The 19,662-nt window shown below is 38.7% G+C and overlaps 1 protein-coding gene across 4 annotated transcripts; it reads left to right on the forward strand.

The window, feature by feature from the left end:
• Positions 1-3,037: 3,037 nt before the first annotated feature.
• topaz1 (testis and ovary specific TOPAZ 1) lies at positions 3,038-19,546 on the forward strand. 4 transcript variants are annotated; one of them, XM_055219195.2, is made up of 19 exons: positions 3,038-4,174; positions 5,270-7,343; positions 7,425-7,489; positions 7,633-7,703; positions 8,111-8,219; positions 10,517-10,554; positions 10,639-10,725; positions 10,817-10,880; positions 11,007-11,158; positions 11,489-11,581; positions 11,835-11,950; positions 12,079-12,145; positions 12,573-12,744; positions 15,390-15,490; positions 16,264-16,429; positions 16,503-16,655; positions 16,880-17,083; positions 18,896-19,073; positions 19,172-19,546. In XM_055219195.2, the coding sequence occupies exons 1-19, from the start codon at positions 3,319-3,321 to the stop codon at positions 19,380-19,382; spliced, it is 4,977 nt and encodes a 1,658-aa protein (XP_055075170.2). In that variant the 5' UTR covers positions 3,038-3,318; the 3' UTR covers positions 19,383-19,546. The 4 variants fall into 4 exon arrangements, with proteins under 4 accessions (XP_055075170.2, XP_055075171.2, XP_055075172.2 ...); XM_055219196.2 differs by having other exon boundaries at positions 7,428-7,489; XM_055219197.2 differs by having other exon boundaries at positions 3,039-3,607.
• The last annotated feature ends 116 nt before the right edge of the window (positions 19,547-19,662 follow it).

The following is a 19,662-nucleotide window of genomic DNA, read 5'->3' on the forward strand; positions in this document are numbered from 1 at the left end:
AAAATAACAGCATTCATTAACACGTTGATATGTAACTTCAGTCTGTTTTGTTACCTGAATACACCTCAACCTCACACAGAGTGAGATATTTTTGTGTTCCAGGTAGAAAGATGTAAAACTTGCATTTTTTCGACATTTACTGTACCTGTAGAGCCAGCATTACACAGCCAAGGCAAAACTGTGAGCAATGAAATCACAATGATATCCATCCTGATTAGAAATAAAAATACAACACATTATATAGTATAACAAATAATTATTTGTGTCTCAAATCCTTATTAGAAACTATTACTAAGAACCCTATATTTTTATCTTAGTCATTTAATTGTCTTTTTGCTGTTTTATGAGAGTCAGAGATTACCAACTCTAGACTGAAAATGTCATAAATTCACTAGTTGATGGTGTTGTACAAAGAGCTAAAGCATGATTCATACCTTTATCTCTTCATTAAACCTCAGATCAAGCTCAAGTTTTCTTTTTTGGTTAGCAAGTGTTCTGCAGTTGAATGATCTGTTGTGAAACGACTGTTTGCTTACTTATATTCCTTTTGTTACAACACATTAGATTATTATCTTTTATCCAGTACTGCAAGTCAGAGATAACCAGATAAACTAGTGCAACTTTTGTTTTATTCTTTATCTGTAAAAACAGCATTTGGATTTCGTCAGACATCCAGTGACAAACACAAAAATGTCAATTATTTCAGTTTTTCTCGGTCGCTTTGGTACATTTATCAGAACAGAATTGAAATTATCAAAATTACTTGTTTAATTCTCACATCATTGTGCCACTTGTGCACATCGAAAAAGCAGTTTCTCATTTCTTTGAAAAAGTGGTACATCCATGCAAATGATTATGTACAATTGTCCTGTCCTGAATTGGTAAATTGCTCCCAGGTGAATCTTGACTTTCTCTAACAAATAGAAATGTCCCCAGCAAGCAAAAACCCACATGTAAGCAAAGTCGACAGGTGTTTGCTTTCATTTCTTTCACATGTTCTAAAAGTATATGCATCATCTATTCTTGGGCTATGGTTAGACGTCTATTAGACTTTCACTGGCAGCCCAAATTTAGCCTTGTTTTAGCCAAACATGCTTGCTGGGTCTGGGTCAGGATGTATAGGAAGATTTCAGTGTAATTTCTACAACACTGCATGTACATTTTTCCCGATATTGTCCCATGTTCACATTTCTACTTTAGTTTTTTTTTTCTTTGTGCTGTGTAGTGCTGTCTTTTCCTTTCTGTAATCACAAATGACATGGTCTGTCAACAAATTACAGTACAAACAGTAAAAGTGTTAATGTAAATTTTGTCCAGTCTCTTGCAATCAAACTCCCACATAACTTACACTAAGGTCTAACCTACAATTTACAATAATTGTCATGAAAACTGTAGCCATAGTTTACATCAGAGCATCCCTACAGAGTAAACTGTTATATTGACAACATGACTTAACAATTCAACTGTCTTATCCGTACACAATGACACAAGGACTTGTCATACTGATGGCACTGACATGTTCATTGATACAGATATTTACTTTTGATAGATGAACTAAGGATTTTGAGTAAGAGAGTGGCTTTTGTAGGTTATCCATGCTGTTTTGCTAATTGTTTTGAGAAATGCACAAATTGTTTTGCAAATGTTGAGGATGATTCGAGAAATGTACCAAAGCGACTGAGAAAAACTGTAAGTAATACTCCTTGCTGAAAAACAATATAAATACAAATGAATGGTTTTCATTATATGGGCCATTAGAAACCATCAGCTATTTACCATTAATACCATTACAAAATTCCTTTTGAGGGGTACATTCCTATGGGATTTATGGTGATCTGTTAGGTTCATATCCCCCATTAGAACCCAACAGGCCCGTCTACAGATATGAGATGAAAGGTGGGACAAGTGATAGGTGGGCCGGTATATATTAAATATATTAAAATGTTTTTTTTTTCGTTCTCTCTTTTTGCATTTGTAATAGTTTTTGACCCCTTTACAGATCTTGTATTAATTCAGTAACTTTAGATTTGATAAAAAGGGGCAGTTCTTTTAAAATAACTATTTACATCAACTAAAACAAACTTGTTATAAACTAAAAATTTTAATTTTAGCTGAAATGCTGTTTTTCTTAAGATTTATGCTAACGTTTATGCTAAATACAAATATATTAACATTTACATTAATTCATTTTATTCACAGCAACTTAAATTTTTTATCAGGCTATGCGTGTTCTCTCTAACACCTTATTTTCGAACGCGGAAGTAAGTGATGTGACGTATTCCCCTTCTTTGTGCGAAACATCTGTTTCAATAGCCAGCCGGTAGAAACCATAGAAAATAGAAAAATTCCATAGACTGTAAGAAAAATACATATAATTTATAGTATATGTGCAGAAAAAAAAAGTAGGCTATAATAATAAATTTAATGTATATAATAATAATAATAATAATATAGATCATGTATAAATATATATAATACAGAATAAAATGATATATAATATAATGTATATAATAATAATAATAATAATAGTAATATAGATCAGGTATAAATATATATAATACAGAAAACATTATAATATAAAATATAATCATGTATTTTTTACATCAACATTATTATAAACATTATAATTATAGCCTAGTATATGATTATAGTGTACGTGATTATTGCGTACGAGTGGTTTTCTTGAATTTTTGCGTAGATTTAGAATAAATTTTGATACAAAAGTTTGAATCATGATTTGTTCGTAAAAACATCTGTACGCACATCTCACGCACATATTTATGTGTACATGCTTAATGAATGAGACCCATTATTTTAGAGTTGAGATGGGAAAATATCCTAAATCCGAGTTGTTTTAGCGGCAAACCCACCAACCCAAGTAAGCCCACCACGTGGTGGCAGTATTCACCAAACAGGCTAAAACCAATTGCGCATGTCTTGCCTCGAAATTGAAAGTGGGAGGGTAATTTTATTTTTAGTAAAAAACTCGAGGTTAAGCTAACAGGTACTGCTTGAGGAACTTAACTTATATAATAATTGCTGTCTATTGTCTCCGGATTTTCAACGAGTTTGCCCTTTTGCTTTTAACTTAACGTTACATACAGCAAGTTATTACTGGGCTGTCTTTAGTTTTATATCGCGTATCGCTTCATTTATTTTGTTAGCCCTGTTGTACCGTTTGGTGTATATTTAAAATTTTATTACAGACCTCTTTGCCTTTAAATCAACATTTGGTTAGTATAAACTCTTTGATTTTGAAGTTTTTAGTAAAGCTAGCAATTGCACGTTTTGCGTTGACGCTCGTTAATCGCGTCAGTCATGTTGTCATCCGGTGGTGTTTCAAGGATAAAATTAAAGAGGGATTTGTTTAAGGTCGACAACAAATTAGAGACGAATAAACGGAGATGGACGGGCCCTAAAACTGTATCTGGTTTAAATTCACCAGCCAAACGAGCCGTTCAAGACGACAGCAGCCATCAAGAAACCGCTTCAGCTTCAACACCAGTGACGGGGGATTTAATTTCGACTCAAAACGGAGACGAAACCGGTGGACGGTTCGGAATTCCCCTCAGCCAACACGACGATGAGCAAGCGGGTTATAATAAAGGTACTTCCCCATTCAAAGTAAGTGGCATTAGTAGTAGTCCAGATACTCGAGGTCCCCGTACCAGAAGCCAATCGGCGTCGGATCACCAACGATTGTGTGAGCGCAAGAGAGAAATTTGTTATCGTTTGCGATTAGCATTATGTTTCGGTGAGAAAAAACAGCGTAACTGCGTTAGGAGAGCGACGCGCGGGCAGACCGATTCGCGGTGTCACGCGCTCTCCTTCATAAACAGTAACGTTTCTGTGAAGTCCGGTAATATATCAATTAAGTCTACAGTGTGCGCGGAAGGGCGCGGTAAAGCTGCAGAGCAAACGTCACCCTCTGAGGGGGCAGGAAAAGTAACGTTAAATCCAAAATATGCTGGAAATACTGAGGACAAAACTGGCGGGGTAGATATTTTGGAACAAAAACAGCCTCGTCGGGGACCGGGAAGACCGCGGACAGTTTATATTCATAGTTTTGAGTCCGCAGCACGAGTGAAAACGACCATCAAGACAGAGGTCCGGAGAGCTCAAACTCCTCATGCAAGTAGAAGAAGTAGACCCACTTTGTCTGGACGAGCACCAAGTATGTTCCTATACACACAAATAACTTTAAAGCCCCTAAAAAAACAGTGAAATACCGTTTAGTGTTTACAGTAGTACATTTTAGTATAATGTTGTTAACAACAGTATTCTGGAGTGGGAAGTATTTTTTAGGATTGTCTTGTATTTGTTTTTATAAATCACTATGCTAGAGACAAGCCACAGTTTGTATTTTTAAGGTAATTTAAAGGAAAACACCACAGTTTTTCTTACCTCAACTTAGATAAATAAATACATGACTAATATAGGCCTACATGACTAGTAACACGAGTAAAATATAGACAGTTTCAGCAGTAACAACATAAACAAGCCGCTTTCGTGGTCATCACGAAACTTCCGGTAAACTCTGCGAAGAATAAGTAACAACAAAGTCCTTTTAAAGTAGTTTATTTATATAACAAGCTAAATAAACAACACGTAGATTACATAAATAACAAATGTTTTGTATTTCTTCGAAGAGGTATTTGTTTAAGAGTTCCATTTCAGCAACTAGTCAGACCATTAAACTAACAGAAACCGGAAGTAAAGTTCGGACCAGACGCTTATCGCGTCACCGCACGTGCGCCAGATGAAACGGTCTATAGTCAGGAGCGATGATGTTGAAGTGCTGCAAACTAAGTGCTCTTCTGCCATACAATATAGTTCTCATTTTTATCCACTTAAAAAATCGCCACGTTTCATTTTGTGCCACCATACTTACTCGTGTAACTATTCATGTAACAGTCTTTAAATAGGGAAAACATGGAAGTGTTTGGTGGCTTCTAAATTCATCCCCATTTGGATCCTAAGGAATGAATGGGGCTAGGCTAAATGCTAACACATTCACGATGCGCTGTATAACGCACTGAAAAAAGATAGGTATGAATTAATTTGTCTAAATTGAGGTAAGAACATAAACATAAAGTAAAATATTAAAAAACTGTGATGTTTTCCTTAACCCATATCAGTTGATAAAAGAATGAAATATTTCTCAGTGTAAACAAATACATTGTATTAACTAGATAAGTTGTAGCTGCTTAGAAAAGACGTTCAAAATGTTTGGTCCCACTTCTATCACCCTATTTATCTCTGATTGCAGATATCCATTCAAAAGTTGAGTTGAGGAGATGTCTTAGGTTGAGCTTGAAGAAGGACCTCAAGCGATTGGTGAAAAATTCGTGCTGTGCTTTGTGTGGTGATGTAAAATACAGGCCTCCCCCTAATAAGAATCTGGCCCGTTTACTCAAACGCAGACCGAGAGCTGGCCGACCCAGGCTGACTGAACGGTGGAAAAAATCCAGTTATATTTCAGAACCCCTTCATCCCGTGACCACGCCAAACTTCCAATTTGAAAAGTACCCGATGGTGAAACTGTGTGACGTAGCCAGAGTGTTTACGATAGCCTCGCGTGATTTCTCATGCGTCTTGCCACCGATACTAGAAAGAAAGAGAAAATGCACACGTGTTGGGTGCTTAAAGAAAGAATTTCTGGTGCATCCTCATCCACATGGCATCAAGAAGCATAGGAGTATGATTGCCAACCAATCCTGGGAAGTTTCCACTCCAACCAATAGCTGTGCTTCTTTCTCATCAGGTGAGCCACCATTGGGAGCTACAGGAAGCCAGTACGTTTCAGAGACAGCAGAGACTCGAGATGGATGTGCAAAGGACTCGGATGGTTATCTCGCAAGGAATCCTGAGATCGGGAGGATGAGTCAGGTTGAAGGAACCACCTCTGTACTTTCCCATTGTGGTGGTCAGGTGTTCTCAATGAAGAACATCAATGAAAGGTGTGAGGGTACATCCAGCCAGGACCGTCGTATACCGCCTCTAATACTCAGAAGAGTTACTGCAGGTAATGGTTGTGATTCCCGAGGTGAGGCTGACAATGAGAATGGTGATTTCTCTCTAGATGATGCGGAGGAGGACAATGGAGGAAGTGACGATTCTGATACTGACATGAACTCGCCCGAGTGTTTCTCCTGCCAGAGAACGCAAGCTTATGTGTTTTTCCATCAGCCGTCTTGTGCCCGTGCCTGCAAAACTTGGCCCTTTCCCAGGACGGGGCCTCCTGAAGAACTGAGGTCATCGTTGCGCACCGGACCTTGCTGGATTGTTAACACGTCATTCCTTGTCACCACGCCGACTGCTCTCAGTGAAACAACTAAATGCTTATTGGATAACGATGTTCAAATACAACTTTGCCAACTGACAGAGCAAAGCCTGGGGAGTGTGGAAACAAAAGAAGTACAGGTTTCTTTAGGTGAGAATGAGTCCGAACCGACAGAACTTGAGTCAAACCAAAGTGTACAGGAAGCTTTTGAGGACTTCAGCAATGCTCTTAAGCTCTCTGCACCTGCTGGAAATGAACTGGTTAACAACAACAAACTTACTGGTCTTGGTCATGTAGTGGAAAATCCAAATTTCTTACTCGGCACACCTGATCGGCAAACCATCTCGGTTGGATCCAAAAATCTGCATGATATCCCTTTCTTCGAAAAAGACGATTCAAACTTGGCAACTGGATGTGAAACCAGATGTGGTTTAAATTCCAGTAGCAGTACCTACATTGTCAGCCAAACCTCAAGTGCTCCAGCAGGTGAGATTCAAGATGAGCCCAAAATTGATGTTGGGGCCATAACGCTTTACAATCCAGACACTCTCTCTGAACTATGTCTTAAAGTCGAAATGCTTAAAGCACAGTGCCCATCCTCAGCGATGACCCCTTCAACAAACAAACAGGGTACTCAAAATGCAGTCACACTTGAATTCAGCAGTAATCCACAGCCTTCAGGAAAGATTCAGTCACGGTCTTCAGTCACAGATTCATCATCTTCTGCGGATGAGAATGAACATGACGGCAGTCTGTCTTCAGATGAGCACCTTGTGGAATATGATGATGCTGAGATTTTGGGGTCTAATGACTCCACCACAGGGACCCCACCACAATCATCACAGGGTTGTGCAGTTGACAACAGCTTTCTAGATGTTTCCCGAGCATATGAAGAAGATGTCCTTGTACTGGATGTGATACAAGATGATCCAGAGTTGTTTGGCACTATCGTCACTGAAACAATGAAAACACCAGAAACATTGGCAGAGGACAGTGGAGAGGCTGGAAATGTCAAAACTGGGAATCACTGCAAGATTGTGTGGGACTTGGATACGGACAGGTGATATGTTTAAATTTCTTACATAATATGGTTTCTTCAGTTTTATGTATTCATATTAAAATCTCTTAATTCCTTTTAAAGCAGCAGCAAATCTATCCCAACCGCTACAAATGTAGAGATGAAGAATGCGGAAGATGGTAGTACAGGTGTGTATTTTTTTAATAGTTGGCATGGCTAGCTACCAAATATTGGTGTGGCCAAAGTCAAATATTCTCAAGAAGTTCAATTAATAGGACTAGAATCTATAAGAGATTTTGTGACTTTTAAATTATTTCTCTCTCACCTATAGTAAACGAGATACAGAGTTGCAAAGCTCAGCCTATCCAGAGCCTCCAGGACCCATCTGCTTTAAAGCCACAGGTGAGTGTTCATGTTTCCAACATGCATATTTTGTTATTTTGTATGTAGATTTGGTTAAATTCGGGGGATGCGTGTTTACATTTTTGCAGACAATTTTATCCATACCATTAAAATGTGTACATTTTTCAGTATGTGAGATTCCTGGGAAAGTAACTGACCACTTTTTGTGCTACTAATGCAATGCTATACCAGTTGAGCAACATGTGCGCTCAAAATGTGTATATAAATCTGAATAAGTAATGTGAATAATTATATTAAACACACAAAAAATAATTTTTTCACAAAAAATTAGCAACCGTATATTAGCAATGATTTTTTTTGGTAATACAGTGCTTCTCTTTTGACCTTCATTTTCTTTTGTTTCAGACATGAGTATTTTTATTTAATTTCATTTTCTTATCTTGCAGGCTGCCATAGACTTGAATAACAACCAGGAGATCAAAAATAGCAACAATCTGTACAGCATTAAGACAATAAACACAACGAGAAGGCTTGTGATGGACATGAGCAATAGCGGTAGGTCTAGACTAGTGTTGGGCGATATGCTCCATTGTGAGATTGTCGTATCGCCTATTGAGGGTATGCATTGACGTCACTTTTCCACGTGACCAGGCTGAAGCACGCCCTGTTGAGTGGCAAACGTTTTCATAGCGGGTGCTGCGAAAATGCCAGTAAAACTGACAATTATCAGCTTTCAAGTAACATTGAATTTAGTTGGACTTGATAGCAGAGGTGGACAATACTTAGTTACATTAGTTACATTTTCCAAGCATCTGTGCTTTATTAGGGTGTTTGTGTTGGGAAAAATTTTACTTCACTACATTCTAAACCATAGAATCATACTGTGTATTCTTAATATTGCATATTAAAATGTATTTAATACCTAATTACATTAAAATTGTGTACTTTTACTTGAGTAAAAGTACATTAATGTACTTAAATATTAAATGTAAAACAAAAACTTGTATTTATAAAATGCAATAGAGTAAAACTTGTGGTAATATGCTTTGGAATGTATGTTTTCCAAAAAAAAAAAACACGGATAAAATACAAATACTTGAAAAAAATGCTTTTAAGTAGAAAGTAAAACCTCTGCTTGATATTGACCCTAGCAACTTATCAATCCACCTGTGGTCTGTGGACGTTGGCATGAAAAATCAATTTACTTCTCCTTTCAGTGTTTTTTGTCAGTCTGTAAAACGATAGCTCAGAATGCTTGTTAATCTGTTAGTACAGTCTATCGCACAACAGCTGTTTCCCATTTAGATGCGTTTTCCCCGTGTTTTCGCTGATTTTACACTGTACTCAAATGCTGCCCCTCTGTCTTTTGCCACTCAGTGGGCGTAACCACAGTCACTTTTGCCGAAGGTGACGTCACGTGCATACCCTCTAAAGCCTGTGAGATCGCAGATACACGATAGTATCTGAGGGCAGGGCAATAGTTTACTCATTTATGACAAGCCACTGGATTACTGGACAAAAAAGAAGCTGATTTAGGCTGCGTCCAAATACCCACATTTGTGGTCTTGGCCACACGAGAGTGTGTGTACTTGACTGTCCTATGTCTTAAAACTGGCAAAGTGCAGTGCCCATAACCCAAAATCTTGGATACCATTTCATTGGTGCAAACATTATGCATTTTGTAAAGCATTTGCAACTGCTTTATAATTAGAAACAACATTAATTATGTGTTAAATGTCTGCTTTGTTTCAGAGAAGTGTAGATAATAATCTTTAAGTTCGGCAAATGTTTATTTCAGAGTGTTCTTTTATTTAAAAAAAAAAACAAAACTTAAAAATATATATTTTAAGTAACCTAAATAAGAAAACAAGAATGTTTTGGTGCAAATTGCTGCCACTATCTGGATTAACATTTTAACATTTACTAAGTGTGTCCTATTGGGTAAATAATTCTAAATGCAGGCTTGTGATCGTTGCGCGAACTAGAACACTTGAGCAAAATACAGGAAACAGCCTACAGTAGTCAAGTGGTCAAGTGCAAAGACCGCAAGTGTGGTTTTTTGGACGTAGCCTCACTTTAACTGTGGGTTCACACCAGACGCGAGTTCAACGATTTGCGCGAGTAGATTACATACAAAGTCAATGCAAAGATGCGATTAGATGCGTCCTCATGTGGGGCGATGCCAATGACGCAATATGGGCAGCGCGTTTGCTGCAAAAACACGTGCTATTCGCCTCAAACACGTCTTTGACCATGTTGAAAATATTCAACTCGAGCGAAAAATTCGCAAGACACGAAGTTGAATCTCGCTAGTAATCTAGGTTGAATAGCGCGAAGCTCCGCGCGTGGTGTGTACGTGGCATAAGGGCAGCTGATAACACAGCCACAATCTTCTTAAACATAATGCCATTCATCTGAGCCTATCATTGATGCCCAGGCTTTCTTGCGTGCCAGAGAGCGGGAACAACTCACTCACTAGTTTTAAACCCATGTGCGACTGTGCATGGCTAGCATGGCACTGTATTCTTTATAAAGATAATATGTTTTGAGACTAAAGTCCCATAATCTCATTATGAGATTCGGAGCATCAAAGTTTGATTTCAATCTTTGCCATGACCTTACTCAGTCTATTTTAAAGGTATCAATTATATATTTTCACAGAATGTTCTTATATTATGTAGGATGATTTTGTTGAAAAAGGCAAAGCACAAAAAATGACTTTAGCTGGGTTTTCACATGCAAGGTCAGAAATGTTTGTGGCAATTAACTAACCAGAACTGCCATTAAAGCTCTACAAGTTTTATTTATATTCTTTGCAAATGGCATTAATAATGCACTTTTTTGTGTCTTAGGACATGGTTACACTTCTGCTTTAAGAACTTCAAGTAATGTAAGTGTTGACACATTATCTCCCATTGATTGCTGTGAATATTCCCCCATATTTACCCTTATTGTTCCCTTTGTCTGTCTTTAGTACTGTAAATTCTACTTTAATGAACACAACGTCTGCCATCGAAGTGCCTGTTGGTTCCTACACATGCCAAAGGATGGAGATGAAATGGTGTGTTCAGACTTTGAATCCAAGTACTTGTTAAATTCACAATGTTTAAACTGTGTCTGTCTATTGAGTTTATTTTGTTTGCCTGTTTCAGTTCTGTATGGATAGAATACAAACGTTCTGTTTGGTTGGTATCCCTCCAATTGTACTACGAGCAGGTAACGGATTATAATTATACAAATTAATAAAGTAATATTCCTTCCATGAATCCGTTTAAGACTGAAGGTTAATGTTTAGACTGCTGCTTGCTCTTTCTCTCACTGTCTGTGTTTCTACACATGAAGTGGAGGTGTTTATGGGATATTACAGCAGATGTTCCCCCGGTGTGAGTTTTAGTTTGGAGATTGTCCGTTTTTTGCTGTCATCTCTTCTCAATCTGGGCTTCTTGAGGGAGTTTATGGATGTCATCAACTTGCTTCTCACACACAAGAGTCCAGTGAGTGTTTGTTTGTGGTGCTTTTGTGAAATCGTATGTGTTTAAAACCCGCATATGTTAACGCTGTTGAATGCTTTATTCTGATGTTTCACGGGTATCATGCATTATTTTTTCGATAAACGCATACCTTACCTGTCAAATGTCTTATACATTGATCTGGTGGTTATTTTTTGTGGTAACTGTTGTATAATTGACCCCGGTCCTTTGAATTACTTGAAAATAATGCTCTGCTTCATGCCGCGTTACTATTTTGGGTGTGCATTATTTTCGAATAATTGTACGGCTTGTTGTTAATTATTTCTTACATATTTGTTTGTTTTTACATATCAGCCTCCTCCAGAAATTGTGTTATCAGCTTTTAAACACGTGAGGGACAGAGGCCTGATCGACTTTGTATCTGAGCTTATTTTACTCACCTCAAAGGTAATCTTCACTTTCACACTATAAGATCACTGTATGATTAAATTTGATTATTTCTGACATGAGAACAGTGTCCTTTTATTGCTGTTAAAATCACAAATGAACCACATCTTCAATGCGGTATGAATAAAATCTCTTAAAAATAAAGAATGTTACCATTTGTCTTTGATCAATACATTCACAAATTGTGATGTATTTTTGAATAGTTTATCTGTGGTGGGTGCTTGTTTGTATGCATGTGTGTGTGTTTGTGTAGGTTGTTGAGGCTGGATGTGTATTTAGTGTTGATCAGTGTGAAGTCATGCAGAGTCACCTGCAAATGATGCAGGTTCCCAGACGGCAGATGGACATTTTCCTCAGTGTCAAATGCAGGTACGGGCTCTTTCTTCCTCTCTCTTTCTCACCCTCGCATTTTTGTAAGAATACAGCTTGAGATTTAGATATATTCTGCATCCTCACCAAATACATCTCATGATTCATATTTTCTTCTATGTCTGTAGAGCTCTGGCCACTAATCCTCTTACCGCTCAGATTTCGGATCTAGCCCAAGCTGTTGTGAGGGTAGAGGTAAGATCAGATTGGAAAATAATCAAAACCTAGTGTTTGTCAATACTACAGTAGGGTGACCATACGTGCCGTTCTTCCCGGATGCTTACTTGCCAGGATTTCGGGTGCGTCTTACGGAAGTCCCGTTGTTGTCCACATTGAGGTTTATTATTTCAGGTTATATTTAAGAAAAGCAACAAAGTTACATTTTAAGGTAAGATTGAAACTACGATTGCATGTCTTACGTTTTTAACTGAAATGTGAGAACATTGATGACGTGTGCGGTTGACAAATACAACTTTCGGAAGATGGACCGAATTCCTGGCCAGGACGTGTCTAGGAAGAACGACACGTATGGTCACCCTAGTCAATTCGGTTAACCATTTATATTTTTGTTCTAAATAAGCGAACAAATTTGAATGTAAATTAAAGTACTGTGTTTGGTCAGATGTTGAAACATCAGGAGGACTGGTTACGTCTGGCACACGTCTTCTGTGATGTTTGTGTGGGTCCACACAGTAACACTGAACTTCACAGGTTCTACTGCTGTGTTACTATGGCACTGTTAAAGGAAACCAAAGACAAACTCACCCTCTCGTATGAGGTGTTTGCTGAATCAGGTACATGTTTTTGGTCAAATGTAGGCTTGTTTTTCATCGACAAAGTCTTTTAATCTAATTATGATTTTAGGAGCATCAAAGTTGGATTTCACTCATTGATTTGACATGAACTTACTCAGTCAATATTAAAGATTTTAAAGTTATATTTTCACACAATGCTCTTTACATTATGTAGACTGATATTAAGTAGAAAACAGAAATAAATTACTTGAGTGACTTTTGCTGGGTTTTTAATGCATATATACATCATATCAGAAGCCCAAACCCAAATGTATGAAGTACAATTTAAAATTTGTTTATGTGTTAACCGAGGGGCAACCTTCCGATCTCTCCGATGAAGCCAATACGGAAGTTCAATTCAATTTAATTTATATAGCGCTTTTCACAATTTGGTAATTGTATCAAAGCAGCTTTACTTTAATAGAAGCAGTGAAAAGCACAGAAAATCGACAGATAGCACAACATAATTTATTTACAATTTATTAATTGAATTGAATTTTAATCACATATAAATATTTGACCTGAGAACATTGAGAAGTTTTCACATGGATATTTAGTATACCATGAATAATGACTGAATACATAAGCTTAAGCAACAAAATATTGTTTATTTTTGTTCAACCAAGTCATTGTACTCAGAGTCGGGCTAACGTCCACGCTAGCTGCTATATGTTTTGCATTGAGATGATACTTGAGGCTCGATGTGCTGCGGTGATATGCGACTTCCTTGTTGCATAGCTTACACACAACCATGCTCTTATCGACGCTTCCATCCCATCCACGGGGCCAACCAAAGCGATCTCATCAGTTTCTTCGTTCATGTTCACTGTGGTTTGTTGTTGTCTGAAGTCATGATGAACGCTAGTTGGTGCTCCAGTATATTCGGTCCGCCGAAACTCATCCAATGAGAAATGTTCCGCGGTGCAAAAATAAGTGTGATTTAAAATGCGTTACAAAATTTTTAACGTGTTATTTTTTGTGTAATTAATTAATCTTAATTAACGCGTTAAAATCCCGGCCCTAATTTAAACTGCAATTCATTGACTGGCTGCTTAAAGGAATAGTCTACTCATTTTCAATATTAAAATATGTTATTACCTTAACTAAGAACTGTTGAATCATCCCTCTATCATCTGTGTGTGTGCACGTAAGCCCTGGAGCGCGCTGCGACGCTTCGATAGCATTTAGCTTAGCCCCATTCATTCAATGCTGCCATTTAGAGATAAAGTTAGAAGTGACCAAACACATCAACGTTTTTCCTATTTAAGACGAGTAGTTATACGAGCAAGTTTGGTGGTACAAAATAAAACATAGCGCTTTTCTAAGCGGATTTAAAAGAGTAACTATATTTTATGGCGTAATAGCACTTTTGAGAGTACTTCGACTCGCCTGAAAAGTCCGCTCCCATTCTCACTCTCATAATGGGAGAGGGAGGGTGTTACTGCGCCGAGTCGAAGTACTCCCAAAAGTGCTATTACGCCATACTCATTTGTTTAAATTATATTAAGAATTAAAGTTCTGCATAATTAAGGGCGTGGCCACTTGAGTGACGGGTGAACTGCCACTGCTGTCATTAGAATCGAGCTAGGCGGCGTGGTTTCAGCAACCAGCCACCTCAGCTTCACCCATGTCTCGCCTCTTTACCATTTTCGGTTATCCGCAAGTGATGCGCCGTGATGCGCTTCAAAATGCTCTTCACAAACCGATGGGTGACGTCACAGACACTTATGTGCATATTTTTTTACAGTCTATGACAGGGGTCTCAAACTCAAACTGGCTTGGGGCCATTTCTGAGATTGACATTTCATTGGATGGCTGCAGAGCTATTTTAAGATTTAAAAAAGTAAAATATCTCTGTAAATGTACTTTTTACGTTTTAAAAAAAAGTTGCCAGTCAGCGCCAGCGTTTTTCATGATTTTCACAAAAGTTTAATGCCTTCCAGAAAATGTTCTTCTTTAAATATATAATCATAGAATATACCATAGAACAGACCCTTTTTCTTTCAAACAAAAAAAAAACGTTTCATCATACCTTCAGTAGTTCTTTAGTAATCAGCTTTTGAATATGGGTAGGTTTATGCAAAAACACCATATTTTGAGCAAAAAGCAGAGAAAATAAAATTTTTGTGACGGACTTTTCATAGAGATTCCATTCAGAGCGATCTTTAAAACAGACACGGACATGCAGCCGCTTGCCATAGGGCAATACTTCCGGGTTTAAAAAGAGCGTGGCTGCGTAGCAATGGGTGAGGCCGACGGATCCGCAACTTCAGTGATGCAGCACCGACGGATCCGCAACTTCAGCTCACGAGCACTTTGAAAGTAAGAAACGTCGCTTTAACACTCGTTGTTAGACGCGACATGTGAACGAACCCTTAAACATTTAAATTAAAAAACAAAGTAAATAAAAATCTTTCTGCAGGCCAGATTGTTTTTTTGTTGAAGTCAAATCTCTAATTCAACTGGAGGCGGAGGAGTTTGAGACCACTGGTCTATGGTATTACCCCCTTGAGCAGCTCATGCACATTTTAGGCCCCTCTCTGAAATATCTGATGCATAGAAATAGTCAAATCTCTGATTCAACTGGAGAGGTCACGAAAATGGGTAAATGTTTCATTAAACTTTTTTACATTGTGCTTTTGTAGTATGTCAGCAGGTCCCCTTTGATGACATGGTAAAAATCGTCCTGGGGAGAATCGGAGTCTCACTGATTTTAAGGTACCACAGGACACGAGAATGGACTAAGGTGGGTGTGTATCTGGTTGTGTTAGACCCAATCCCAATTCTATTTTATACCCTTACGCCTACCACTCACCCCTTCTACTCAGAATTTCAAAAATTCCCCTAAGAAATGGGTCACTATTCACGTTCCGGTTTCCCCAGTCTGTTCGCAATCACTGTAGTGGACTGGTAATCTGAAGCACCGGGAGTTTTCCCTAGTGTGCTGCTAACAGAACGCGATCAGTTCCGGTTCTCTCAGTCTGATCGGTTCCTGAGGTTTGAGTGGCTATCTGGTACTTCCTGTACCTCTAAAACGTAGAGAATTGGGACATCATTGCACCCTAATGTGAACGCGCTTAACGGAGGAGTAGGGTAAAGTGTAATGGTGCAAACACACGGGGTGCAAGCGTTAACGCTTGACGGAAGGCTTGTCTGAAGCGTGGCCAACAGCCAATCACAGTGGCTGCAGCACATGCTCCGGTCTTCCATAAACGTAATTGGCTGGCTCTGCCTAGGTTATTTGCATAAGGCAATCTGATTGGCTGACACCCCCATTGCCGCTTGAAAAGTTGAGAAATGTTCAACTTCTGCCGCGAGCAACGGCAGTGATGCGGCACCGACGGATCCACAATTCAGTTCGCCAACGCTTGACGTCACCCATTAAAAGTGAATGGGAAGCGTCAACGCTTACGCCCCGGGTGAATGCGCCGTAAGGGGTAGAAATGGGATTGGGACTTACAGTAATAAACCTTAGACTAGCTGCATGTATGTATCCCTCACTGTCCTGCATGTGTTCAGGGAGTAAAGCTCATCAATGTGATGTTCAGACTCCACATTGAGTTCACCACACTTAAAGGGCTTATGGGTAATGAATACAAGGTGTCCCGTTGCCATCTGGTCACCACTGCAACCGAACTCTTCATCTACAGTGGTAGTATTGAAGGCGCCCTGAAAATGCTCAGAGGTAAAGGCGAGAACTTTTTTAAGACAGAACAAAGAGTGAATGTATTCCAATAAATGTATATCTGTTTCTTCAGCTGATAACTGGTTCGTGACCTCAAACGTGTGGCCGTGTGACCCACCTGACATTGACTATCGAAAGCGTGTCTTGACTCTCTTAGCGGGGAAAACGTCACACAGAGACACCTTTGACATTCTCGCTAACTTGCCTGGACTCAAACAACCTATAAGTGAGTTATTAAATATTTTATCAACTTCCAAAAAAATGCTGGATTTGTCATGAGATACTATGGTAATACTGTAACATCCTCAGATCTTTATGGTTTCATCTACAGTATATTGATGCTTTTTGAAGATTAAAACAAGTCAATAATGAAATATCCCAGGTCCAAAATTTTGATCCGCTGATTGTTTTGAATTTTGGACAATTCAACCTTAAATTCACTTTTTCTAGATGGTGTGCAGATAAATGGGTATACTGAAATGTTCAACGCTCATCTGCGTCTGTGTGTGATGAAGCAGACGTTGCCGGTCGCTGCGGATATTCTCGATTTCATGTTAACACAGGGGATGGTTCCTGAAACCCTTCAGCTACAGAGCCTCATCCACAAACTGGGCAAGCAGAACAACTGGAGCCGGGCAAGAGCTCTCTTCAAACGTGAGTCTCTAGGAATGTTTTTTTATTTGGCTGACACTTTCTTTCATCTTCGGAACACAGTTTAAAATGTTTTAGATTTAGTCCGACAGCTTGTTGACCCTTCATTGAAAATCTACCTATGATATACTGTCCATGTCCAGCAAAGGTAATAAAAACATCATCAAAGTAGTCCATGTGACATCAGTGGGTCAGTTAGAATGTGTTGAAGCATCGAAAATACATTTTTCAGCATTGTCTTCTCTTTCACATCTGTTGTGAAGTGCATGCGTGAGACTAAAGTCACATGACTGCAGTGATGGGGATGTCGTGTTATCCTCAGACATGTTTGCAAAGTTTTTTTTTCAAACTTTTTTCAAACTTACAGCGTGTCTCCCTCAGACTGTAACGCTTAACAACATATGCGGAAGAGAAGACAATGCTAAATAAAGTTGTAATTTTTGGACCAAAATATGTTTTTGATGCTTCAGAACGTTCTACTTGACCTACTGATGTCACATGGACTACTTTGATGATGTTTTTATCGCCTTTATGGACATGGACAGTATACCGTACATAGATTTTCAATGAAGGGTCAACAAGCTCCCGGACTAAATATAAAACATCTTAAACTGTGTTCAGAAGATGAACAGAGGTCTTATGAGTTTGGAACGACATGAGAGAGTGAGTCATTAATGACATTATTTTAATTTTTTGGGTGAACTATCCCTTTAAAATCAGACAGACCAATTTCTGCTTTTAGATTTTTAATAGGCACTTTTATTGTATTTTTACCAGGTTGTTGGCATGGAAGTAGCTATGAAAGCTGGCATGATGTAAAACACAATTAAAACTTTTGCTCAAACCGGATTTATTTACAGTGTGCAAAGACCTTCTCTAGGCGATTTAATATAAAAATGGCAAGTTTGTCAAGTATTTGAATGCATACTTAAAGGGGTCATATTATGCGATATTTTTAAGATGTAAAATAAATCTTTGGTGTCCCCAGAGTGTGTATGTGAAGTTTTAGCTCACAGATAATTTATTGTAGCATGTTAAAATCGCAAATATGTAGGCCTGAGCGAAAGTGTGCCGTTTTTGGGTGTGTCGTTTAAAATGCAAATGAGCAGATGAAGTGCAAACACTGATCACAATGATGGTCGTTTGTTGAAACTCAATTGTGCTGTCAAGTCCTTCTTTTCTCCCTCTTTCTATCTGCACTAAATGGCAGTGCTGTGGTTGGATAGTGCAGATAAAAGGGGCAGTATTATTGTAATTCGCCTTGCTACCTACCTCACAAAACAGGCAAAATCTGAACGACCTAATTTTTCACATGCTTGCAGAAAATGGCTTTATCACATTTTCTAGGTTGATAGAAGCACTGGGGACCCAATTATAGCACTTAAACATGAAAAAAGTCTAATTTTCATGCTATGACCCCTTTAAAATGTGACCTCTGCATTAAACCCATCCCAGTGAGAAGTAGGTGCATTGCTTAAGGGCACCTCAGTTGCAACCTGGCAGCCATGAGACTCAAACCGGCAACTTTTGAGTTACAAGCCCAACCAGGGCTGAAACAGACAGGAAGATGTGATTGTTGCTATTCACTCTTCTTATTTATTAATGAATATCAAAACATGTTTTATGTGGAAGGTGTACATATTACCCCTGTGCTCCTGTATAGCTCATTGGTAAAACATTGTGTTATCAGCGCAAAAGTTCCTAGGTTAAAACCCAGGGATCACACATGCTGAATAAAAATGTATATCTTGTAATCCACTGCAAGCATCTGCGAAATGTGTAAATGTAATATTAAATGTATTGTTTCTGGTCCAGGTGCTCGGTCAGCAGGCTATTACTCTGCAGTAGTGTGTGAAATGGACGGTCTGTTTCTGCCCTGTAGTCTCAGTGAGATTGAGATGACGCTGGCCTTCGAGATGTTCATCACCTTCATTAAAACAAACCTTCAGGCTCCAACTGGATCCACTCAGCCCCTTCTCATCACACTCAAACGGTGAGTCAATAATGGATATGTGAAGTGGTTCTTAACTGGTCTAATCACAGCATGCAATTGACTGCAAGATTGCGAGTATATAAAGTTTTCCCTTTTAGGCAAGGTGATGTTGAGGACGTAACCGAGAGCGTGTACCTGGCAGCTGGCTGTCGGCTCCTCTCAGCAGCACTCATACCGAACCCCAAATTGAGCATCCGCTACACAGCTGTCAATCAAAGACAGGAGCAGTTGTTTCTTCTGGACCGTGGCTCAGCCCACAAATGGCTTTCTCAAAATGAGCAGTGGGCACTGGAGATGTGGGTAAGTTAACTGAAGCTTGTGAAGAGTGCCAAAGGTCTCGGGCTGATCAAGTTAACCCATGCGTTTCAAACTGTTTACGTGAAACTGGTTGCACATTATTATTTATGTGGCGTTTCTGTTCATCTTGTTTGTGTTTTGTGTTTATATATTTTTGTTAAAAACTTTAAAAGACATGACGGTTTTAAGTTGTCATTTTTGTTGTTCTTTCAAGGTCCTTAACATAATGTATATGTACCTTTTAAAAAGGATCTATAGAAGATTAACTGTTGTCATCCGAGGCCACAAACTT

This window comes from Misgurnus anguillicaudatus, chromosome 20 (assembly GCF_027580225.2).
Source record: "Misgurnus anguillicaudatus chromosome 20, ASM2758022v2, whole genome shotgun sequence".
NCBI lineage: Eukaryota > Metazoa > Chordata > Actinopteri > Cypriniformes > Cobitidae > Misgurnus > Misgurnus anguillicaudatus.

Coding starts and splice junctions, on each gene's coding strand:
- topaz1 (XM_055219195.2), top strand. CDS start 3,319: ATGTTGTCATCCGGTGGTGTTTCAAGGATAAAATTAAAGAGGGATTTG. Junction 10,881..11,006: donor TCCAATTGTACTACGAGCAG/GTAACGGATTAT, acceptor CTACACATGAAG/TGGAGGTGTTTATGGGATAT. Junction 12,745..15,389: donor TGAGGTGTTTGCTGAATCAG/GTACATGTTTTT, acceptor GTGCTTTTGTAG/TATGTCAGCAGGTCCCCTTT.